Source organism: Oncorhynchus tshawytscha, linkage group LG15 (assembly GCF_018296145.1).
Source record: "Oncorhynchus tshawytscha isolate Ot180627B linkage group LG15, Otsh_v2.0, whole genome shotgun sequence".
NCBI classification, from domain to species: Eukaryota; Metazoa; Chordata; class Actinopteri; order Salmoniformes; family Salmonidae; genus Oncorhynchus; species Oncorhynchus tshawytscha.
Window position 1 is genome coordinate 29,121,122 of NC_056443.1, and position 25,843 is coordinate 29,146,964.

Consider the following 25,843-nt stretch of genomic DNA (forward strand, 5'->3'; position numbering starts at 1 on the left):
TGTCACCTTCTCACCAGCTGTTTGGCGATAGTCTTGTAGCCCATTCCAGCCTTGTGTAGGTCTACAATCTTGTCCCTGACATCCTTTGAGAGCTCTTTGGTCTTGGCCATGGTGGAGAGTTTGGAATCTGATTTATTGATTGCTTCTGTGGACAGGTGTCTTTTATACAGGTAACAAATCAACTCGTTACCTGTATAAAAGACACCTGGGAGCCAGAAATATTTCTGATTGAGATGGGGTCAAATACTTATTTCCCTCATTAAAATGCAAATCAATTTATAACATTTTTGACATGCGTTTTTCTGGATTTTTGTTGTTATTCTGTCTCTCACTGTTCAAATAAACCTACCATTAAAATTATAGACTGATAATTTCTTTGTCAGTGGGCAAACGTACAAAATCAGCAGGGGATCAAATACTTTTTTCTCTCACTATGTTATTTTATAGTTTTGATGTCTTCACTACAAAATAGTAAAAATAAAGAAAAACCCTTGAATGAGTCGGTGTGTCGAAACTTTGGACTTGTAATGTACTTAAATATCAAAAGTAAATGTAATTGCTAAAATATAGCTACAGTGCCTTGTGAAAGTATTCGGCCCCCTTGAACTTTGCGACCTTTTGCCACATTTCAGGCTTCAAACATAAAGATATAAAACTGTATTTTTTTGAGAAGAATCAACAACAAGTGGAACACAATCATGAAGTGGAACGACATTTATTTGATATTTCAAACTTTTTTTAACAAATCATAAACTGAAAAATTGGGCGTGCAAAATTATTAAGCCCCCTTAAGTTAATACTTTGTAGAGCCACCTTTTGCTACGATTACAGCTGTAAGTCGCTTGGGGTATGTCTCTATCAGTTTTGCACATCGAGAGACTGAAATTTTTTCCCATTCCTCCTTGCAAAACAGCTCGAGCTCAGTGAGGTTGGATGGAGAGCATTTGTGAACAGCAGTTTTCAGTTCTTTCCACAGATTCTCGATTGGATTCAGGTCTGGACTTTGACTTGGCCATTCTAACACCTGGATATGTTTATTTTTGAACCATTCCATTGTAGATTTTGCTTTATGTTTTGGATCATTGTCTTGTTGGAAGACAAATCTCCGTCCCAGTCTCAGGTCTTTTGCAGACTCCATCAGGTTTTCTTCCAGAACGGTCCTGTATTTGGCTCCATCCATCTTCCCATCAATTTTAACCATCTTCCCTGTCCCTGCTGAAGAAAAGCAGGCCCAAACCATGATGCTGCCACCACCATGTTTGACAGTGGGGATGGTGTGTTCAAGGTGATGAGCTGTGTTGCTTTTACGACAAACATAACATTTTGCATTGTTGCCAAAAAGTTCAATTTTGGTTTCATCTGACCAGAGCACCTTCTTCCACATGTTTGGTGTGTCTCCCAGGTGGCTTGTGGCAAACTTTAAACAACACTTTTTATGGATATCTTTAAGAAATGGCTTTCTTCTTGCCACTCTTCCATAAAGGCCAGATTTGTGCAATATACGACTGATTGTTGTCCTATGGACAGAGTCTCCCACCTCAGCTGTAGATCTCTGCAGTTCATCCAGAGTGATCATGGGCCTCTTGGCTGCATCTCTGATCAGTCTTCTCCTTGTATGAGCTGAAAGTTTAGAGGGACAGCCAGGTCTTGGTAGATTTGCAGTGGTCTGATACTCCTTCCATTTCAATATTATCGCTTGCACAGTGCTCCTTGGGATGTTTAAAGCTTGGGAAATCTTTTTGTATCCAAATCCGGCTTTAACTTCTTCACAACAGTATCTCGGACCTGCCTGGTGTGTTCCTTGTTCTTCATGATGCTCTCTGCGCTTTTAACGGACCTCTGAGACTATCACAGTGCAGGTGCATTTATACGGAGACTTGATTACACACAGGTGGATTGTATTTATCATCATTAGTCATTTAGGTCAACATTAGATCATTCAGAGATCCTCACTGAACTTCTGGAGAGAGTTTGCTGCACTGAAAGTAAAGGGGCTGAATAATTTTGCATGCCCAATTTTTCAGTTTTTGATTTGTTAAAAAAGTTTGAAATATCCAATAAATGTCGTTCCACTTCATGATTGTGTCCCACTTGTTGTTGATTCTTCACAAAAAAATACAGTTTTATATCTTTATGTTTGAAGCCTGAAATGTGGCAAAAGGTCGCAAAGTTCAAGGGGGCCGAATACTTTCGCAAGGCACTGTAAGTGTTAAAAGTAAACGTTTTTAAAAAGTGTGTGAATTGGACCATTTTCCTGTCCGGCTAAGCATTCAAAATGTAACGAGTACTTTTGGGTGTCAGGGAAAATGTATGGAGTAAAAAGTACATCATTTTGTTTAGGAATGTTGTGGAAGTTGTCAAAAACTTCAATAGTAATGTACAGATACCCCCCCAAAAAGACTTAAGTAGTACTTAAGTACTTTACACCACTGGATTTAGCCTATACTGTACAAATTAATGTGATATTTGATGCTCTCTCACTAATTGATTGTACAGTGTCGACACATTTCAGTTTGTGAGTGTCTGATATCGGGGTTGGAGACGTGTTCATTTCGACATTAGAAATATATTTCTTATTAACAATGGCAACACTGCCATGCTGATCTGAGCCTTGCTTTTGGAAAACCACATCCCAGAAACCCTAGACCCACTCCAATTTGCATACCGCCCAAACAGATCCACAGATGATGCCATCTCTATTGCACTCCACACTGCCCATTCCCACCTGGACAAAAGGAACACTTACGTGAGAATGCTATTCATTGACTACAGCTCAGCGTTCAACACCATAGTACCCTCAAAGGTTATCACTAAGCTAAGGATCCTGGGACTAAACACCTCCCTCTACAACTGGATCCTGGACTTCCCTACGGGCCGCCCCCAGGTGGTGAGGGTAGGTAGCAACACATCTGCCACGCTGATCCTCAACACTGGAGCTCCCCAGGGGTGCGTGCTCAGTCCCCTCCTGTACTCCCTGTTCACCCACGACTGCATGGCCAGGCATGACTCCAACACCATCATTAAGTTTGCAGACTACACAACAGTAGTAGGCCTGATCACCGCCAACGACGAGACAGCCTATAGGGAGGTCGTCAAAGACCTGGCCGGGTGGTGCCAGAATAACAACCTATCCCTCAACGTAACCAAGACTAAGGAGATGATTGTGGACTACATGTAAAGGAGGACCGAGTACGCCCCCATTCTCATCGACGGGGCTGTAGTGGAGCAGGTTGAGAGCTTCAAGTTCCTTGGTGTACACATCACCAACAAACTAGAATGGTCCAAACACACCAAGACAGTCGTGAAGAGGGCACAACAAATCCTATTCCCCCTCGGGAAACTAAAAAGATTTGGCATGGGTTCTGAGATCCCCAAAAGGTTCTACAGCTGCACCATCGAGAGCATCCTGACTGGTTGCATCACTGCCTGGCACGGCAACTGCTTTGCCTCCGACCGCAAGGCACTAGGTAGCGAGTACGGCCCAGTACATCACTGGGGCCAAGCTGTCTGTTTTTCCACTTTTTTTTCTCCAGTCTTTTTACTGTTTTTATTTCCTTACTTACCTATTGTTCACCGAATATATTTTTTGCACTATTGGTTAGAGCCTTTAAGTAAGCATTTCACTGTAAGGTCTACACCTGTTGTATTCAGGGCACGCGACAAACTTTGGTTTGATTAGATTAGAGTCCAACTTTCGGCTGTTGCAGATGCACCTCGCCGATTTCAGTTGGTTGCTTTCGCCTTACCACAGCCGAAAGTCTGATGGAGCATAGGAGACAAAACAGTAACACAAAACTTATTGGATGCAGGAGTGTAGATAGTGTAGTACACAGAAAACAGCCTCATACCAAAGATTTTTTATAACTAAACCAAGACAAACCACAGCCTGTCGTTTCCAATGAGAATAAATTAGCCATAGCGGACAGATCAAGGAGGGGAGCAGAGCCCAGCACGAGCAAGCAAGATCTAATTGAAGTGTTCTAGTATTATCTGCATATTTTCATTTTGGAATGCCTACTCTGAAGTGCGTGTGCAGTTACTCAATTCGCCTTCACACTCCTAAACAACACAATTTCAAACTTTTTTTGTTCATAAGATTCTAGTTTTGGGAACAGAAAACAGTATTGGGATCAAAATGTTTCAATTAAAAATATTGTAGAATATCTGCCAAAATGCATCTCGCTCCATCTTCTCCCACTGCCCGCCAATGGGCTTCCTCTCACTAGCATATTTGGTAGTGAGTGGAAACACCAAGCAGATGCTTTGCATTAACATCCAGTGAAATATCTTGATCTTTGTCCCATCTGTGCCTATACCACTGGGCTTTTATCTAAAGTGAGGCTTGAGCCAGCAAGCCTTCTGTCTAGACTACAGGTCAAAACAATTGTCTGTGGAAGCTGTATTCAAGTGTCATTGAGGAAAGACAGTTTACAAGGCAGAGAAAAGCAAAACACAGACTGCAAAATTAGTTAAAGATGAGTTTAATAAACAATCAAGCAACATTGCAAGGACTATTAATTCAGGCTAGACCCAACACAAGGCTGACAAACCATTTCCAAAAATAGAGTAAAAATTACAATTGTATAATGTCATCTAACAGTTTATTTTTTTCCTCATGAACTCAAGTAACTAAAGGGAACTGAAATAGGGTTGTGATTTTGCTGAAGCAATACAAGCATGGAGGGGAAAGGTTGTTAACAGAACAAGTCAGCATCCAATCAGACTTCCTTAGAATTTAAGTTGCTCAGAGCATCTCTTAAGCCAATCAGCTGTAGGATGCAAAATCCTATTCCCTGCTGCATCCACATGGACCTAAATTAATTGTCTTGGGAAAAATCTCACCAGAAACTGCTGAAATGCACAGGTTGTTTACTTTTTTTTTTTTTAAACAATAAAAATAATAAACAGTACTACAAAGACCCGTTTTTCAGACAAAATAATCAAGAGGGAGATGCGACGTCCAAGAAATTTGAGCAATTACACTTCACATCGGGTTCAATTAGAAAAACAGCAGAAAAATATTCAGCTCAGTGAAACCAATAGCAAGTGAATAGAACATGACGATGAATGAAGGCCGAAGCCATTGGACTACCATGCCTACAAAATTGGCTGGATAATCTGAACAGTAAGATGTCCTGTAGATGACGACAAAATGATGACTAAGCTTGAGCTCAACTTTAATAGATCACCCCATAACCAATGTATCCAAGGTAAATATCCATCAAACAGCTTATAAGCCTGTTATAACTCAGAAAAACACACTAGTTATACTTTTAGGTAGAACTAAGGAATGAGAATAGGACATTCATAGTCCAGTCGGCAAACCAAAGCATATACATGTCTGAGGTGGGTTATTTGGTATGCAAAGTGAGTCATAAACCAATCATGGAGGGAGTAAACCCTGGAAAAAAAAATCCCTAAAAAACACACAAAAAAAAATCGACAGAACGTATAGTGATCAAACACACCAACTTTAACAGAAACATTAAGTTAAGCAAATGTACAAATTCAACCACACCACCTCCCTCTTGTTTGAGGAGCTTCTCTGCATGCTAAGCAGGACTGTGTTTAAGAAGGTTCAGTGGGTGTTTAATTTTGGGGGGGTGGCGGTGGAGGCGCAGGGGGCATACCGAAGGGGGGCATTCCTGGCACCCCCATCCCCATCATGGTGACAAAGTTGGAGGGATCCATGGGCGGAGGGGGAGGTGGAGGGGCATACATCATGCCGGCCGAGCCGGGGGTGGGGGAGGAGGGGGAGGTGGGGGCGCCGGGGGGAGAGGGGGCTGGACTCCGGGCGGAGGGGGACCATGGAGGGGTTGCCCATGGGGGAGGGGGCTGGGCAGCCGAGGCAGCGGACTGTTGGGGCTGCTGCCAGGGGGGCAGGTTGCCAGTGCCAGGACTGGACGTTGTGGTCGTATCTGGGGAGAAAATAACTTTAGTTAGTGGGAGACACTAGAAATAACACGCTGCACTGATTCAATGCTAGTGTTCTTACTCTGTTGCCATGGCAGTGGTGCACTAGTGGCCATGCTGCTGGTGGGAGGGGGCGGAGGGGCCTGCTGTTGCCATGGAGGCAGGGGACCCGAGGGTGGAGGGGGAGGCTGGTTGTTTGGGGGTGGTGGTGGTGGTGGCATCATGGGTGGAGGCAACAGACCTAAACACAAATAAGAGAAAATATAAACACTTTACACTCGTGGGAATGGGCCTAAATGGAAATGTTCCTTACAGAAGAGATAAACAGAATATACACAGTAGCAATCTAAAAAGGGAACAGTTTTAATTATTAGACCAAAGACGGACAACATCTCATCCGACACAAGACAATCCAAACACACTTTATTTTTGTGTGCATTTTCCATTCACAGTACTTTCCCTCACATTTGTTGATAAAGAAATCTGAAAATACTCTGGATACATTCAGTAACTTAAGAAAATTCCTGGAAAATGTGGGGAAGCTGCTACATGACAAAGGAATTACAAGGGTTTGAGTAAAAGGTCTAATTGGGGGCCTCCTGAGTGGTGCAGCGATCTAAGGTACTGCATCGCAGTGAGAGGCATTATTACAGACCCGGGTTCATTCCCGGGCTGTGCCACAACCGGCCGTGGCCATCAGTTTCATAGGACGCCTCACAATTGGCCCAGCGTCATCCAGGTTAGGAGAGAGTTTGGCCAGGGGGCTTTACTTGGTTCATCGCTCTCTAGCGTGACGGGTGCCTGCAGGCTGACCTTGGTCGTCAGTTGAACAATGTTTGTAAAATCAAACCTCTCCAAAGTGTACACAGTTCCTGTCATTTCAATGCACTTATGACTCAAATAAGTCTTCAATACGTTTAAAAAGTAATAAAAACAATTGCAATAATAATAATAATAATGTCAAGGTGCTGGTTGGAGCTCTGCTAGCTGTGCCGTTGAGGAACAACATGAAGCACATTGGGGTTCACACAATTACGGCTGTTTTCGCGATTCAAAAAAAGTCCATTATAAATCTGGGTCTGGTGAACATCATGTGAAGGCCTGTTCTATTGCCAACATCACTAGTTAAGTTCTAAAATAGGATCTTACAGTGTTAGGCTTTCACAATACAATTCAGGGAAACAGATTTGGTGATCATTGACAGGAGCCATGAGTGTGTCGCAGTGAGTTCTCTTCACAATAGACTAACTGGCTCATTCTGTTCAGAACAACCCAGGGTATGACCACACATCAAGCAAAGTGATCAAACACATTGACAGTGAATATGACAAATTTTATGATATGGAAATGTGAAGAGCACAAGTGGATTCACGGGTGTTTGTCTTTCTTGTATGACATCAAAGCGGTATTTATTATAATCTTCCAAAATACATAGTCGCCATAATTTACAGCCTTTTCCCCACACAACAAAAAAACACCCAAAAGTTGCCCAATTAGCAGGAGGGATGGGGGCAACTTGTTGTGCACCATTCTCAAGTTTAGAACGGCTGTCAGCCAAAATCCCATAAAGCGCTGTGAAGCAGAGACCCTGAGGTCTGACGCCATGTATAGCATGTTACTATACAGCTATTGCGTTCCAATTGAGGTGTTTATCAGTGCCCAAATCTGCCCTTCTCAACCCAGGTACGAGTGTAAAGGGCTACAGGATACAATTGCGGTGTTATAACTGATTCGACTGCGAAGACCAAACAGACGGCTTCATGTGTACATGACACCACAAAGACAGTATACAAAAAGGGAAAAGAAAACGGAGACAGGCAAAAACAACAAAGATATCTCTTATCAGTGTCTCTCTTACCCATATGGTGTCCGTGTCCCTGGCCCATGGGGGGCGGTGGGGGCTGCATCCACGGGGGTGGCATACCGTTGTTGGGGGGCATGGGGTGTCCTCCCATGTTGGACATGGGGGGTGGGAAGTTGTGGTGGCCTCCGTGACCACCGTGTTGGTTGCCATGACCACCGTGTTGGTTGCCATGACCACCGTGGCCTCCGTGCATGCTGTGGAAGTTCCTGTTCTCAGACTGGCCAGAGTTCATCCAGGGAGGACGGCTCTGCAGCACAAACATACAGTCAGACAATATGCACTTTTTGGGATTCCATGACTTGCACGGTTTATCATGTAGTCTAAGCTCGTCTGTTGATGAAACTGAACTCCACGAAGGAACCAATGAAGTCTCCATGAATCTCTGGCATGGAACAAAAAGCCTATTTTGATGTGTAGATTTTTGAAGACAATTGAAGCTCAGGTCGTGTTAGTCACTACATTCAACTCACCGGCGGTGGCTGGTTGTTGCTGCCTCTGTTGTGGCCGCTGTTCTGATTGTTGGAGTGTCCCCCACCAGAGGAGGGTACAGGGGCCTCGCCCAGCTCCGCCATGAGGGACAGGTATTCCTTGTCCATACGGGCCTTGTCCTGGGCTGACTGGGGGGGCTCACCGGCCCTGGGCGCAGCAAAGGAGCTGGAGAGAGAGGTCCTTTTAATGCATGGTACATTTTTAGAAATTGTTATAGAAATTCTCTTTAGTGTTTATGTCGGAGCTATGATCACTCCAGGTACCCACTGCTCCAGGTCCTCGGCATGGACCTAGCCCCTTCATTCTACGCCCTTCACAACACAGGCTCAACACTTCCAGTCGGACTGTAACGCCTCAAGGGGCAGGTTCCTGCATAATCTCTAGTACTAGATTGGGCTAGCCAAAAAACTATTTTGTGTACCTTATAAGAATAATCTAATTTCAAAGTAATTCCATGTGTGCAAGCAAAAATACTTATTTCTGAGCAGGAATAATTTATGTAACAGAGTACGTAGCTGGTAAGTTACCTGGTGAACTTGCAGTCTGAGGAGATGTGGCCTGCACCGCCACACTTGGTACAAAGGGTGGTGTTGGTGACGCTGCGGGGTTCAGTGCTCTGCCACGGACGTAGGATCCTGTGGGGGGAAACAGATGGGTGAAGCAGTGAGCACAGTTATCCAGGCACCTGGGATTATCCAACATCCATAGAATGGCTGATATCAGAACTTGGCAGGCTCACCTGTTGTCGTCCTCTCTCAGGGTTCCGTTGAGTCTGGCCAGCTCTCTCAGCTGCATCTTCCTCAAGTCGTTCTGGTCCTCAGGGGTCTCGATGCCCTGCTTCAGGATGGTGCGGATCTACGGGACACACCATAGTGGACAACCCTTAAAAATGTATGCAAATGAACATAGAAATGCATAGCACTAGCTAGTTATAGTATTATACGAGTGGACAGTGACAAGAGGTAAGCCAGTAGACCAGCGTTTCCCAAATGCTGGACCTTGGGACCCCAAGGGGTGCAAGTTTTGTTTTTTTGTCCTACCTCTACACAAATGATTCAAATATTGATGATTGGGTGATTCTTTGAATCTGCTGTGTAGTGCTGGGGCAAGACCCAAAACACCCCTTAGGGTCCCAAGGACCGAGTTCGGGAAAGCCTGCAGTAGATGTTATGAAGGGCTAACCTGTTCCACAGCCTTCTTGACGTTCTCCATGGTGTTGGCGGTGACCAGGGCGTGCAGCGGCTCGTCCTCCCCTGGCAGCATTTGGCCATCCTTACGGCCCACCTTGCCCTCCTTTACCGAGCCCTTACCACGGATCATGATCTTGGCACAGCACTCCTTCTCTATGTTCTTCAGGGTGTTGCCACTGCAAGGACACAAGTAATATCCTCAGCATGTGTGTGAGATGTAGTAAGGAATCAGCACCACCTACTGAGCTACCACCCAAGACTGTTGCCTCTGCTTCCGCACGGCAGGCGGTACCGGTGCATCAAGTTTGACACCAACAGGCTCCTGAACAGCTTCTATCTCCATGCCAAAAGGCTAACTAAACATCTAACTAAATGGCTCCACAGACTAGCTGGGTTGACCTTTGTATTTTATTCTTATTTTAGCACCGTCTCTAGGCACCCTATACGCTATGCACTGATACTCCAACACACATACAAACACGCACTCCATTTGCACACACAATCATATACACTGCTGCTACTCTTTTTACCATATATCCTGATGCCTAGTCACCTTACCCCTAGACATATCTACCTCTATCGATTCAGTATCCCCCTGCACATTGTAAATATGGTACGGACCCTGTGTACAGTAGGCTTACTTTGTGTATATATTGTGTGTTTATATCATGTGTTTATTTTCTACCTTGTTATTTGTAGTATTACATTGTTATTGATTACTGCATTGTTGGGGTCTAAGGCATTTCACTGTACTTGTGCCATTGAAACCTCTAGGCAAAACCCCAGACATTGTAACCCAATGTGCCAATAGACCCACAACACAGGAATATTATATAGAACCATTTTTTATGGGTTTTGGGGGGATTGATACAGTTACATATTGGGATATTAATTTGAGGATATATCGTATCGTTTTCATAATACCGCAATATTATTGTTGCGCTAGTTGGCTGTACCTTCATAACTTGTTCCCCATATCCTTTTTAAAATACAGAGCCAATTTGGTGTTCGCACTTCTATTTCTATGACTGATCAAAACTCGTTTTCTCATGGCTCTCTTGACATATGTTGAACAATATGATTGGAACATCAAATTGCAAGAATATCATATTGTGAGGTCCCTGGCAAACTCCCACCCCTATGGTAAAGGCCTGTAACTCACCGTGGTCCAATCAGCAGGCCAACAAAGTTGATCTCTGGGTACTCGTCCTGTGGAATCATCACCTTGTCGTTGACTCTGGTAGCTGGGGGCCTGTGGGGGGATATTCATGTTTAGTATAGTGAAGGATACAACCCAGTCTCTACACATTCAAGCCAAAGGGAAGAGTTTCTCATTTAATATGCATATACTGTATCCTAGTCAAGCCACTCCAATATCGCTCAGCCTAATACTTAAATATTTGGGTGTATTGTTAGATACTACCACAATGTTGGAGCTAGGAAGACAAGCACTTCGCAACACCCACAATAACATCTGCTAAATAACATTTGAAGCATGGCTGTTCTCAGAAGTCATTAAAACCAGCAGAGACATAGCAATAGTTCTGAAACTCAGACCAACCATGAAGTGTCATTTAAACAGGGAATAAACAAGAAAGAACATTCTGGGGGAGTGGGAAGAAACTAGACTATAAACAGCTGTTGCTGTAGTAACAGCTAATGGGGATCCAAATAAACAAGACTATGTTAGTCGATTGGGGAATAGGGCACATACTTGTAGTCAGCGGGGGGCTTGAACTCAGGGTTGAGTGCCACCATGTCGGTGATGAGGGAATGACGCTCCTCCTCGATCTTCTTGCGTGTGCGGTACTCCCTGGTGTTCAGCCTCTTGCCCTCGCTGTTATAGATGGGCTCTGGAGACGGGGATCTGGGGGAGGGGGAGAGAGTACAGACAGGCAACCATTAATATCTCCAACTGGAGGGAGAACTAAGACCATTGACAATCATACACAAGTTTCCCTATGTCTAAGCCTTGAATAACATTGTTACCAAGAAAGCTCTTTTTAAGGTACACTTGATTATGTCATGTCCCCGTGCCACTTCTCAATGAAGGGGAGGCAAGAGAAACAATGGTTACGGTAAGCAGTTGGTCACACTGGGAAAAAACAAAGTCATCTCTCATAGGAATGGCTATGTGATAGCTATTTGGCTTTACTTCCTGCATTCACAAAGGGACATTTGTTGCTACAATGCTGTAGCGTTTGACTGGCCAAATGGTTTCTGGGATTTTATTTACATCTGAAAAATGGGGACATATCACCTTGCGATAAGTAATAAAGACTATTCCGAAAGGCCAACCACCACTTCAACAACTAAATCTATCTAGACAAAATGGACAGAATTAATCCTGCATACAGGATGTAATGTGAAAGGGGTGGGCAATAAAAAATTAAAACGTTTTTTAAAAAAGCGTTGCATTCCTAAAGGAACCGCTGGCTTTGGGAGTAAGACTGCCATAATGGATGCCGAGGTGGAGAGGGTGTTAAAGCCAGGTCCATACCTTCCCCTTGGATGGAACACCTGAAAACCTGTTTCGCTGCGTTAAAGAGGCTCTGTGCTTGAAAAAGGTTAAGGTGACAAGGGGTAATTTGGGGTTAGAGAAAATGAATTATGATTAGACGTTAACCCTTTTCATTGTGCACTCTCCCACAAATGAGGTCTGGTCGATGAACAATTCAGGAGGAAATGTATAGGAAAGGTTTCTTTTTATACATCTTGAAATTTCCACTGCGGACAACCTGAAACACTCCCGTTATTTGTTGGGAGTGGAGGAGTGACGTTATTAGCGTCCTGGGATGAGCTTTTTGCTGTCGCTGTGGAAACGTCTGATTAATATAATGAAACTATGTCAAGTACAGACAACAGGGACTGTGGCCAACAAAGAGATATCAATCTCACACTCATAAAAACAACATGACATTTCCTGCTGGAATAATAGATGCTTATGCAAACTAAAGTGTCAGAGCCGGTCTGTGTCATTCCGGAATAGTCAGGATCGGAGGAGTTCTCCTCCAGAGCCCTAGAGTTCCACCTGGAATACTGTGGAACCCCCCCATGGGTGGAAGATCCAGAAGCCTCATTATGGAAAACCCATTAATGACCATGGAAAAACACCCAACGGTTAAAAGTTAATTTGTCAGGATTCAGGTGGAGTCTGACAATGGTTGGACCACTTGAATTGACGAGACGAGTCAAGACCAGAGAAACACATCAGGATGTTTTTTTTGTCATGTCAAGTACTGGCAGAAGCAGGTTATCCTAAAGAAACCCATTACTGAAAACTATACTTGACCTAGTTGTTCAAATTGCAAACAGTATATCATTATATAACTATTTAAGATGCTAGACTCCCCATACCTTACAGCTACCTGACTAGTCAAGGAGACTGAAATATGCATTCTGGCCATCACTAAAATATACAAATATTATCAACCTTAAGCTGCTAAATTAACAATAAGATTAACTTAGATTCATAAGTATTAACCCAAACCTGCAGTGTTGAAGAAAAATGTCTCCATCAATAATCAAAATGGCACACACACAGTCAAGTCAACATCTGAGTTGACAGAATGGATAAATCAGGATGCATACACAATAAAAATAAGATACTGCACATCATTAACATAGATGTTACAGCTAATGCAGTGGGATATATATTATATAGATATTCAGAATAAGGGTAATTGTTTTTTGACTTATGATTAGTAATAATACCATCTGTCAGGAGACAATGATGCCATTTAAGAAAATTGAGGAATATAAGAACAATATAAACTTATGAGGCTAATTTAGATAGGTATAAGCTGGAAATACTTGAACACCAAGTTAACCGGAAAGGTGCCCATGGTAACTTCACACCTTATCTTAACTAAAGAGCCCAAAGGTTTCTATCATCCGTCACTTTTTCAAAATTACAATTTAAAATGGTTGGATGTCACACTGAAATGTAATACTGTATTCAGAGTCAAATTTTTAGTCTTCAGACGCCCTGGAAGTTATAACTATAAGAGCCTAGAAGTAGGACATCCCTGTGTACTTACTACTGAAGAAAATATAAACTGAGAAAATTACGCTACTATGTCACAATATGCCTCTACCACTAGAATGGATACTAAATCTACTACACTTCAAGACCTAAAGCATCTTCTGAAAATTATGTATAATTTTCCAAAGACCAACATTTGGCGTCAAAAGAACAAGGTAGAGAAAATGTTACTGTTCGTGGGTTTAAAACTTTTCCCGACCTGTCCTCAGGGTTAACAGGGATTCCCAGGTCTCCTGTACGCAGTTTACGAGTCAGGTCTTCAATCTGCAGTTGGACTGGAAGAATTCAGGTTAGGAAAGAAAAACAAGGATGGAGAGAAATGCAGTTACCACCATAACATTAATCTGGAAACAGTGCTTTCTAAATTAGAGCACCGTCTCATTTGTTTAGAGGCAAAAAAAAACATGATTACAATGAATGATTAAACATTTACATTAAAACACAAGGGGAATAAAGTATACTTCTGAATTCCAGCAAATATTCTACAACAGTAAAACCCTTCCTCATTTCCAGGGGAAATGGATGTACCGAAATGGCCATGCAAAACTCTATAGAGCCAATTCATTGAACAGAAAGTGAGCTGTCATCAGGAAGTAACAAGCCCCAGGATGCGTTTTACATATGCATGGATGTTATGTACATATGCAAAATTTGGCATCCCATTAATGAAGGAAGGGTTTATATGTACAGCAACATTTCAGAGGGTCATTAGAGCAGGGTTCCATCCCTACCGGCATAAAATAACCACATTCCAAACCCTATTATAGGCATGTAGATTCATTTCAATTTGTAATATTATTATCATAATAATAATAATAATAATAATGTGACCTTTGCTATACGATCGTAGTTAATTGTGGCTTTAGTAGAATAGGGAAACTCAATCCACAAGTCGTCCTAACACAATATAACATTAATAAAGTTCAATGAGCCACTAGAGAGTCACTGTCTGCACACCAGTGGCTCTACAGCCAAGGAGATATTGGTTATGTAAAATAGGAAGGAACAAAAATAAATCACTCATCACATGCACATTTCTGTATAGGAGTTACGACCAAATGTAAACCAGTCCTCCCCAACCTCCAAAAACTCCCACCCCTTCCTGACAAGATTCAAATGAGATGAACATAGCCACTGTGAATTGATATTTCACTGCTATTTCATCTTACACGCTTCCAACAAATCCTTTTGAACTTCTTGTGTGGTTATTGTGGTGAATGAACAAAGGAAAAATAAAAAGTAAGAACAGAAGGCAGGCACAAATGAATGTTTACATACCAAGGAAGACCAACCATTAACAATGACTCACCATCAATAACCCATTCTGTTACTGACATGTAGACAGACTCAACTGAAATCTGACTTCCACTTTATCCAAATCCCTCCAAATGACACACATACAATACAGGTTGGAGAGGTTGGATCAGGGGGCGCCAATGGAGAAGTTGTTGTGAGGGGTTAAGTGCCTTGCGCAAGGGCACAACGGCAGGCAAAGGCATCTAGGATTAAATACCAGATGCACCAAGGCCGGTTTGGTGGTGTTACTACTGTTGGAAGGCATTTAGAGTTAAGGTGACCGTTTCTTAAACTAACTGGGTCTTGAAACATCCAAATTAGTGGCTATTCTAAAGGATGCACAGGAAATTAGTATTTTGCTTTTTGCCCTTTAAGTAGCATTGCTCATACACTAAACTCACATGTAAGATATTAAGGAAAATTTTAGCATGTCACAAGGACAACATTGGTCGATCCCTTCATGCCAAGGGACAGCGACACCTTTCTTTTTTGCTAATGGATGTCCAGTGGTATGCAAACCTTGATGCCACAAAAAAAAAATGCTATAGGAGAACCACATTACTGTAACTCCTTAGGATAAAGGCCTTCTTTTACACCCCACATCCACAAGTTAGTATACTCAGTTGTTTAAAAATACTGAAATTCGTTAGGTAGAGCAATACGATTCCACACTATAGCTTGAGTTGCAAAGCTTGAGCTGCAAAGTTTTGTCTATGTATTGGCAAATACTGTACTTGAAACACCTTCAACGCAAATCAACCCTTTCGTGGTTATGCACTAGTCAGGACATTGCTCTCCCAAAGTGGGGTGAGTGACTCAACACAGACTGTTTCAATATGCTCTAACTGATGAAATTCAGCAAACATGTCATGAACTATACATAACATTTCAATACTCAGAAAGTGAGGGGGGAAAAACACTAGGCAACTGGATCTCACAGGGACATGTAAAGAACCAGGCAGTTAATCCTGTAAATCTAAACACTAGCTTGTAAATTCATGTACAGTACAGTTCTGTTATATAGTAGTGGACAAGTTAGCAAGTTACCTATATAGGCCTTCTCCTGATCCCGAGTCAGTCCAGGCGGGATGACGGTGGGCATACCAGGAATGACTGTCTTCTGGTCGGGTGTTTCACTATTCCAGCGGCTCCTTTTCCTGGCTTTTTTCTGACCGAAGTCTGACAGATGAGAAAGAGGGCATTCTCAACGTAGGTATTATACATGTTGACTGAATGTACAATTTACGATTTCCTAAACAGACACCTAAGTAACGTTAGTTAAAAAGACGATGTCCAAATAACTACCGTACATTGTTAAATGACCAGTTAACGTTGAACCAGTTATAACAAATATTGTGTTTAACGTTATTTACGTCGTTGGCTAGAATCCTGTTCACTTCACTTGGCACATATTACTAATGTACTAAGTGTATTTCGCATTGCAATGATTAGTTAAATACATTTCAGCATATGAAACATCGATAATGTTGGCTAGCTAATATGGGGTGTTAGCAAGCTATTTTAGCTGGTCAACCCACAACACAGTCCAACACTGTGAAGGACGTTCTCCACGCTGTTTAGCTCGCTAGCTAGCCTAGCTTACCTGACTGGGGCTGCATTCCGGCACCTTGGGGTGGTTGTGGTGGTGTGGGAAAAGCAGCCACCGCAGTAAACACCGGGTGAGCTTGCGGGAAAGACACGTTGGGAATTGGTGGCTGAAAATTCGGTATCGAAGGAAAGGCCACAGGAGGCCCGGGTGGAGGCATTAACCCCGCACCAGGCCCAGCATCAAAACCTCGTTTAGCGCCGATACTCGGGTGCAGCTTCCCTAGAGGGGTTGCATTCGCTCCCGTAGCCATTTCCAAAGGTGCTCTGTTGTATCAAATTAAAGTAGGTTACCAACGCTTGTAAATAGATAAACAAATATTACATTGAACGACATCCACAAACTTCTCCACTCGAGCTGGGGAACATAAAATGGCGCACAGCGAAATATCGCAAAGGAGGATACCGAGAACCTGTACAGCGAAACTCTACTATTGGTATAGACCAGTGCCAGCCTAAACGTTCCCACGTTTCATTGGTTAAAACGAATAGGGTCAGTCTGCCATTCCTTAACTTCCTCGAAAAACGATTGGACGTTCACCATGACAATCATTGGGCCACACTCTTTGATTGGGTCTTGAACGTTGATGTCTGCCTACCGTTACAATTTTTTGCTGCTTGATCCACCATAACTGTTGAGAGCTGAAAAAATAAACAATGACCAAATAATGTAATTTATTTTTATTTTTATACGCTGTTCTAAACATTTTGCAATGACAGTGACTGAAAATGGCAGTGACTGAAAATGTTTTATAGCATAATTTCACACAATTCTACGCATTTTGACATGGCTAATGCTGTGTTCTTATGCTCAAACATACAATCAATGGGAGTCTGATGTTCTAGCTTTTATTTTGATGATTGTAAATTCTCAAAGATTATAGGCTATATATATATATATATATATATATATATATATAAAAAAATATATATATATATGCAAAGTACCAGTCAGAAGTTTGGACACAGCTTTTTATTGTTTTATTTTGGACACAGCTACTTATTCAAAGGTTTTTCTTTATTTAAACTATTTTCTAGAATGTAGAATAATAATTAAGAAATCAAAGCTATGAAATAACACATATGGAATCATGTGGTCACCAAAAAAGTGTTAAATCAACTATATTTTATATTTGAGATTCTTCAAAGTAGCCACCCTTTGCCTTGATGACAGCTTTGCACACTCTTGGCATTCTCTCAACCAGCTTATGAGGAATGCTGTTCCAACAGTCTTGAAGGAGTTCCCACATATGTTGAGAATGTGTTGGCTGCTTTTCCATCACTCTGAGGTCCAACTCATCCCAAACCATCTCAATTGGGTTGAGGTTGGGTGATTGTGGAGGCCAGGTCACCTGATGCCGCACTCCATCACACTCCTTCTTGGTCAAATAGCCCTTACACAGCCTGGAGGTATGTTTTGGGTCATTGTCCTGTTGAAAAACAAATGATAGTCCCACTATGGGCAAACAAAATGGGATGGCATATCGCTGCAGAATGCTGTGGTAGCCATGCTGGTTCAGTATGCCTTGAATTCTAAATAAATCACAGACAGTGTCACCATCAAAGAACCCTCACACCTCCTCCATGATTCACGGTGGGAACCACACATAAAGAGATCCTCTGTTCACCTACTCTGCGTCTCACAAAGACACAGCAACATTTGGACTCATCAGACCAAAGGACAGATTTCAACGGGTCAAATGTCCATTCCTCGTGTTTCTTGGCCCAAGCCAGTCTTTTCTTCTTATTGGTGTACTTTAGCAGTGGTTTCTTTGCAGCAATTTCACCATGAAGGCCTGATTCACGCAGTCTCCTCTGAACAGTTGATTTTGAGATGTGTCTGTTACTTGAACTCTGTGAAGCATTTATTTAGGCTGCAATATGAGGTGCAGTTAACTCTAATGAACATATCATCTGCAGCAGAGGTAACTCTGGGTCTTACATTCCTGTGACGGTCCTCATGAGAGCTAGCTTCATGTTAGTGCTTGATAGTTATTGCGACTGTACTTGAAGAAACATTAAAAGTTATTGAAATGTTCCTGATTGACTGACCTTCATGTCTTAAAGTAATGATGGACTGAAGTTTCTCTTTGCCTATTTGAGCTCAGTATATACAGTTGAAGTCAGAAGTTTACATACACTTAGGTTGGAGTCATTAAAACTCGTTTTTCAACCACTCCACAAATTTCTTGTCAATAAACTAGTTTTGTCAAGTCGGTTAGGACATCTACTTTGTGCATGACACAAGTAATTTTTCCAACAATTGATTACAGACAGATTACTTCTCTTATAGGCTACCTGAAACGTTTGACCCAAGTTAAATACTGTCTTTCAAATCTGCTGCAGTACATGAGGAGATGCACTGCAGTTCTTAATGCAGCTGATGGCCACACCAGATACTGACTGTTACTTTTGATTTTTGACCCCCCTTTATTCAGGGACACATTATTCGATTTCTGTTAGTCACATGTCTGTGGAACTTGTTCAGTTTATGTCTCAGTTGTTGAATCTTATGTTCATACAAATATTAACGCAGTCGACAGTGAGGACATTTATTTTTTTGCTGAGTTTGTGCCTTTTCAAATCATGTCCAATCAATTGAATTTACCACAGGTGGACTCCAATAAAGTTGTAGAAACATCTCAAGGATGATCAATGGAAACAGGAAGCACATGAGCTCAATTTTGAGTCTCATAGCAAAGGGTCTTAATACTTATGTCAATAAGGTATGGTATTAATACATTTGCAAGAATTGCTTTGTCATAACGTGTAGATTGCTGAGGGAATTGTTTTATTTAATCAATTTTAGAATAAGGCAGTAATGTAACAAAATGTGGAAAAAGTCAAAGGGTCTGAATACTTTCCGAAGGCAATGTATAGGTCTGTTCTACCTACTTTCTATTTAATTTTATTCATTTAAGTTTACACTGAACACGTTATTCCATCCTGAAAATGTTTTTAAAAACTAAAAGGTAATCACATGGACCCCTGCCGTGACCCACAAGTGGGTCCCAACCCACAGTTTGGGAACCACTGGACTAACCTTTTTCCAAGGGTTCATGCACTTCACTTGTCACTTTGGATTGATACATTCAAATTAAAAAAGGCTTTGGAAAAAACTTCACATTTACAAAAAAAGGTAGGATTAAAATGATCACCACTGTACTGCAAATACTAAATCAATATCTTGCAAAACCAAGTGTGTATTCTTTTCTTGATTTTATATGTATTATAATTATTTACACAGCCAGCATTTCAAATCATCAAACCCATGTGTATACTTAACCAAATGTTATGTAATAACACGATTTACCCATGAGGCACAAACACTGAAGGAACCTTTTCAGAAACCAATTTGTGGATTATAAACTGGGTGGTTCGAGCACTGAATGCTGATTGGATGATAGCCGTGGTATATCAGACCGTATACCACGGCTATGACAAAACATTTATTTTACTGCTCTAATTATGTAGGTACCCAGTTTATAATAGCAATAAGACATGTTGCTGTGCGTTTTGTTGCCAACCTTACTGTGCGGTTTTTACTTTTTAATTACCGTTTATATTTGAAATTTTTCCTTCAATCAACTTTTTCACTCCGGACGCTTTATCTGGACGTGGTTCGTCAGGACCTCCAACAGCCGAAGCTAAGTAGTAACATTAACATGATGCCTTCGAATTGCAGTCATAATATACAGGAGAACGATCGCCTTACGGCGAGGATAGCTGTGCTACAAGCCCAGCTTCAGATGCAATCGTTAGGCAAGGGTAATTTCAGTGTAGGAGAGGATGAAACAGCGTCTGTGCCACCAGTAAGTAGATAGTAACATTAGTATAGATCCCCCTCGCACGGTCCCCGCAGCCGGACAACTTTCTCATGGCTTCTGGAGGGAAATGCTGTAGGAATGCTCAACCGGTGTCGCTCATTCAGCCGACAGAAACTTTCAACCGGTTTTCCCCATTAAGCAGCGAGTTGGAGTCTGAGGCCGAGCCTTCTCGTCTCTACTCCTCCCGATACGGGGTCTGAGACACCGAAGCTTCCCACCATTAGCTCTGACAAATTGAAAACCCTAGTCATTGGCGACTCCATTACCCGCAGTATTAGACTTAAAACGAATTATCCAGCGATCAAACTGTTTACCAGGGGGCAGGGCTACCGACGTTAAGGCTAATCTGAAGATGGTGCTGGCTAAAGCTAAAACTGGCGAGTGTAGAGAGTATAGAGATATTGATATCCACGTCGGTACCAAGGATGTTAGGATGAAACAGTCCGAGGTCACCAAGCGCAACATAGCTTCAGCATATAAATCAGCTCGAAAGATGTGTCGGCATCGAGTAATTGTCTCTGACCCCCTCCCAGTTAGGGGGAGTGATGAGCTCGACAGCAGAGTCTCACAACTCAATAATTGGTTGAAAACTGTTTTCTGACACACCCAAAATATAGAATTTGTAGATAATTGGCCCTCTTTCTGGGACTCACCCACAAACAGGACCAAGCCTGGCCTGCTGAGGAGTGACGGACTCCATCCTAGCAGGAGGGGTGCTCTCATCTTACCTACCAACATAGACAGGGCTCTATCTCCTCTAGCTCCACAATGAAACAGGCTTGCAGGCCAGGCAGCTGGCTGTTAGCCAGCCTGCCAGCTTAGTGGAGTCTGCCACTAGCAATCAGTGTAGTCAGCTCAGCTTTCCCCATTGAGACCGAGTCTGTGCCTCGACCTAGGTTGGGCAAAACTAAACATGGTGGTGGTCGCCTTAGACATCTCACTAGGATAAAGACCTCCTCCATTCCTGCCATTATTGAAAGAGATCGTGATACCTCACATCTCAAAATAGGGCTACTTAATGTTAGATCCCTTACTTCAAAGGCAGTTATAGTCAATGAACAAATCACTGATCATAATCTTGATGTGATTGGCCTGAATGAAACATGGCTTAAGCCTGATGAATTTACTGTGTTAAATGATGCCTCACCTCCTGGTTACACTAGTGACCATATCCCCCGTGCATCCCGCAAAGGCGGAGGTGTTGCTAACATTTACGAGAGCAAATGTCAATTTACGAATAAAAGCACTTTTTATAGCTACTGTTTACAGGCCTCCTGGGCCGTATACAGCGTTCCTCATTGAGTTCCCTGAATCCCTATCGGACCTTGTAGTCATAGCAGATAATATTCAAATTTTTGGTGACTTTAATATTCACATGGAAAATTCCACAGACCCACTCCAAAAGGCTTTCGGAGCCATCATCGACTCAGTGGGTTTTGTAAAACATGTCTCTGGGCCTACTAACTGTCACAGTCATACTCTGGACCTAGTTTTGTCCCATGGAATAAATGTTGTGGAACTTAATGTTTTTCCTCATAATCCTGGACTATTGGACCACCACTTTATTACGTTTGCAATTGCAACAAATAATCTGCTCAGACCCCAACCAAGGAGCATCAAAAGTCGTGCTATAAATTCACAGACAACACAAAGATTCCTTGATGCCCTTCCAGACTCCCTCTGCCTACCCAAGGACGTCAGAAGACAAAAATCAGTTAACCACCTAACTGAGGAACTCAATTTAACCATGCGCAATACCCTAGATGCAGTTGCACCCCTAAAAACTAAAAACATTTCTCATAAGAAACTAGCTCCCTGGTATACAGAAAATACCCGAGCTCTGAAGCAAGCTTTCAGAAAATTGTCTTCCGGGTAGTCTTCCGACTAGCTTGGAAAGACGGTACCGCGCAGTATCGAAGAGCCCTCACTGCTGCTCGATCATCCTATTTTTCCAACTTAATTGAGGAAAATAAGAACAATCCGAAATGTCTTTTTGATACTGTCGCAAAGCTAACTAAAAAGCAGCATTCCCCAAGTGAGGATGGCTTTCACTTCTGCAGTAATAAATTCATGAACTTCTTTGAGGAAAAGATCATGATTATTAGAAAGCAAATCACGGACTCCACTTTAAATCTGCGTATTCCTTCAAAGCTTAGTTGTCCTGAGTCTGCACAACTCTGACAGGACATAGGATCAAGAGAGACACTCAAGTGTTTTGGTACTAAATCTCTTGACACAATGATGAAAATAATCATGGCCTCTAAACCTTCAAGCTGCATACTGGACCCTATTCCAACTAAACCACTGAAAGAGCTGCTTCCTGTGCTTGGCCCTCCTATGTTGAAAATAATAAACGGCTCTCTATCCACCGGATGTGTACCAAACTCACTAAAAGTGGCAGTAATAAAGCCTTTCTTGAAAAAGCCAAACCTTGACCCAGAAAATATAAAAAACTATCGGCCTATATCGAATCTTCCATTCCTGTCAAAAATGTTAAAAAAAGCTGTTGCGCAGCAACTCACTGCCTTCCTTAAGACAAACAATGTATACTAAATGCTTCAGTCTGGTTTTAGACCCCATCATAGCACTGAGAGTGCACTTGTGAAGGTGGTAAATTACCTTTTAACGGCGTCAGACCGAGGCTCTGCATCTGTCCTCATGCTCCTAGACCTTAGTGCTGCTTTTGATACCATCGATCACCACATCCTTTTGGAGAGATTAGAAACCCAAATTGGTCTACACGGACAAGTTCTGGCCTGGTTTAGATCTTATCTGTCAGAAAGATATCAGTTTGTCTCTGTGAATGGTTTGTCCTCTGAGAAATTAACTGTAAATTTCAGTGTTCCTCAAGGTTCCATTTTAGGACCACTATTGTTTTCACTATATATTTTACCTCTTGGGGATGTCATTCGAAAACATAATGTTAACTTTCACTGCTATGCAGATGACACACAGCTGTACATTTCAATGAAACATGGTGAAGCCCCAAAATTGCCCTCGCTTGAAGCCTGTGTTTCAGACATAAGTGGATGGCTGCAAACTTTCTACTTTTAAACTCGGACAAAACAGATGCTTGTTCTCGGTCCCAAGAAACAAAGAGATCTTCTGTTGAATCTGACAATTAATCTTAATGGTTGTACAGTCATCTCAAATAAAACTGTGAAGGACCTCGCGGTTACTCTGGACCCTGATCTCTCTTTTGACGAACATATCAAGACTGTTTCAAGGACAACTTTTTTCCATCTACGTAACATTGCAAAAATCAGAAACATTCTGTCCAAAAATGATGCAGAAAAATTAATTCATGCTTTTGTTACTTCTAGGTTAGACTACTGCAATGCTCTACTTTCAAGCTACCTGGATAAAGCACTAAATAAACTTCAGTTAGTGCTAAATACGGCTGCTAGAATCCTGCCTAGAACCAAAAAATGTGATCATATTACTCCAGTGCTAGCCTCTCTATATTGGCTTCCTGTTAAGGCAACGTCTGATTTCAAGGTTTTACTGCTAACCTACAAAGCATTACATGGGCTTGCTCCTACCTATGTCTCTGATTTGGTCCTGCCGTACATACCTACACGTACGCTACGGTCACAAGACACAGGCCTCCTAATTGTCCCTAGAATTTCTAAGCAAACAGCTGGAGGCAGGGCTTTCTCAAATAGAGCTCCATTTTTATGGAATGGTCTGCCTACCCATGTGAGAGACGCAGACTCGGTCTCAACCTTTAAGTCCTTACTGAAGACTCATCTCTTCAGTGGGTCATATGATTGAGTGTAGTCTGGCCCAGGAGTGTGAAGGTGAACGGAAAAGCACTGGAGCAACAAACCGCCCTTGCTGTCTCTGCCTGGCCGGTTCTCCTCTTTCCACTGGGATTATCTGCCTCTAACCCTATTACAGGGGCTGAGTCACTGGCTTACTGGTGCTCTTTCATGCCGTCCCTAGGAGGGGTGCGTCACTTGAGTGGGTTGAGTCACTGATGTGTTCTTCCTGTCTGGGTTGGAGCCCCCCATTGGGTTGTGCCGTGGCGGAGATCTTTGTGGGCTATACTCAGACTTGTCTCAGGATGGTAAGTTGGTGGTTGAAGATATCCCTGTAGTGGTGTGAGGGCTGTGCTTTGGCAAAGTGGGTGGGGTTATATCCTTCCTGTTTGGCCATGTCCGGGGGTGTCATCGGATGGGGCCACAGTGTCTCCTGACCCCTCCCGTCTCAGCCTCCAGTATTTATGCTGCAGTAGTTTATGTGTCGGGGGGCTAGGGTCAGTTTGTTATATCTGGAGTATTTCTCCTGTCTTATCCAGTGTCCTGTGTGAATTTAAGTATGCTCTCTAATTCTCTTTCTTTCTCTCTCTCGGAGGACCTGAGCCCTAGAACCATGCCTCAGGACTACCTGGCATGATGACTCCTAGCTGTCCCCAGTCCACCTGGCCGTGCTGCTGCTCCAGTTTCAACTGTTCTGCCTGTGGCTATGGAATCCTGACCTGTTCACCGGACGTGCTACCTGTCCCAGACCTGCTGTTTTCAACTCTCTAGAGACAGCAGGAGTGGTAGAGATACTCATAAAGATCAGCTATGAAAAGCCAACTGACATTTACTCCTGGGGTGCTGACTTCTTGTACCTTCGACAACTACTGTGATTATTATACGACCATGCTGGTCATTTATGAACATTTGAACATCTTGGCCATGTTCTGTTATAATCTCCACCCAGCACAGCCAGAAGAGGACTGGCCACCCCTCATAGCCTGGTTCCTCTCTAGGTTTCTTCCTAGGTTTTGGCCTTTCTAGGGAGTTTTTCCTAGCCACCGTGCTTCTACACCTGCATTGCTTGCGGTTTGGGGTTTTTGGCTGGGTTGCTTTACAACACTTTGAGATATCAGCTGATGTACGAAGGGCTTTATAAATACATTTGATTTCAAGGCGCCTCTGAGGTTAGTGGCATACGGCCAATATACCACGGCTAAGGGCTACATCAAGGCACTTCGCGTTGCGTTGTGTGTAAGAACAGCCCTTATCAGTGGTGTATTGGCCATATACCACACCTTCTCGTGCCTTATTGCTTAATTAACCACCTATAAGGTGTGCTAACTAGTGTACAGGACAAAATTACCAATATAATGCATGAGTAACTGAGGAGCAATAAAATAAAATGTGAGCAGTTGTGTTCATTCTGCTGCTGACATTCTAGGGGGAAAACAACTACCTTCCAAGCTCACCTACTACCGTCCAAAAGAAGAATGGGTGGTGGACAAAACATGGTAAGAAATCATGTATCAAAAGACCAATAACTTTTCAGACAGTGACTTTATTGAGAAACAGATGGACAGAAATATTTCTCATATCATCATTCAGGACAAATGGTGGCAAATCCACTTCTAAAATACTGATTTTGTCAAGATGGAATGGGTTCATGGGGCCATCCCATGGTGATGTATAAGCCTACACAACAGTTTAGAAATGTTCTAAAACTGGGGCCTCCCGGGTGGTGCAGCTCCTCAGTTACTGTGCCACCAGAGACTCTGGGTTCGCGCCCAGGCTCTGTCGCAGCCGGCCGTGACCGGGAGGTTCGTGTGGCGACGCACGATTGGCCTAGCGTCGTCCGGGTTAGGGAGGGT

At 42.7% G+C, this 25,843-nt stretch overlaps 1 protein-coding gene and 1 non-coding gene across 2 annotated transcripts; both read right to left on the reverse strand.

Annotated features, from left to right (window-relative positions):
- Nucleotides 1-4,465: 4,465 nt before the first annotated feature.
- LOC112214789 (splicing factor 1) lies at nt 4,466-16,809 on the reverse strand. The gene is made up of 12 exons (XM_024373800.2): nt 16,401-16,809; nt 15,845-15,976; nt 13,701-13,776; nt 11,171-11,323; nt 10,619-10,708; nt 9,449-9,632; nt 9,006-9,121; nt 8,794-8,901; nt 8,248-8,431; nt 7,772-8,024; nt 5,996-6,154; nt 4,466-5,918 (listed from the first exon to the last, which is right to left on the reverse strand). The coding sequence occupies exons 1-12, from the start codon at nt 16,654-16,656 to the stop codon at nt 5,590-5,592; spliced, it is 2,040 nt and encodes a 679-aa protein (XP_024229568.2). The 5' UTR covers nt 16,657-16,809; the 3' UTR covers nt 4,466-5,589.
- On the reverse strand, nt 8,501-8,632 carry LOC112215093. The gene has a single exon (XR_002948194.1). It is a non-coding gene; the product is annotated as a small nucleolar RNA SNORA17 (small nucleolar RNA).
- Nucleotides 16,810-25,843: the final 9,034 nt, after the last annotated feature.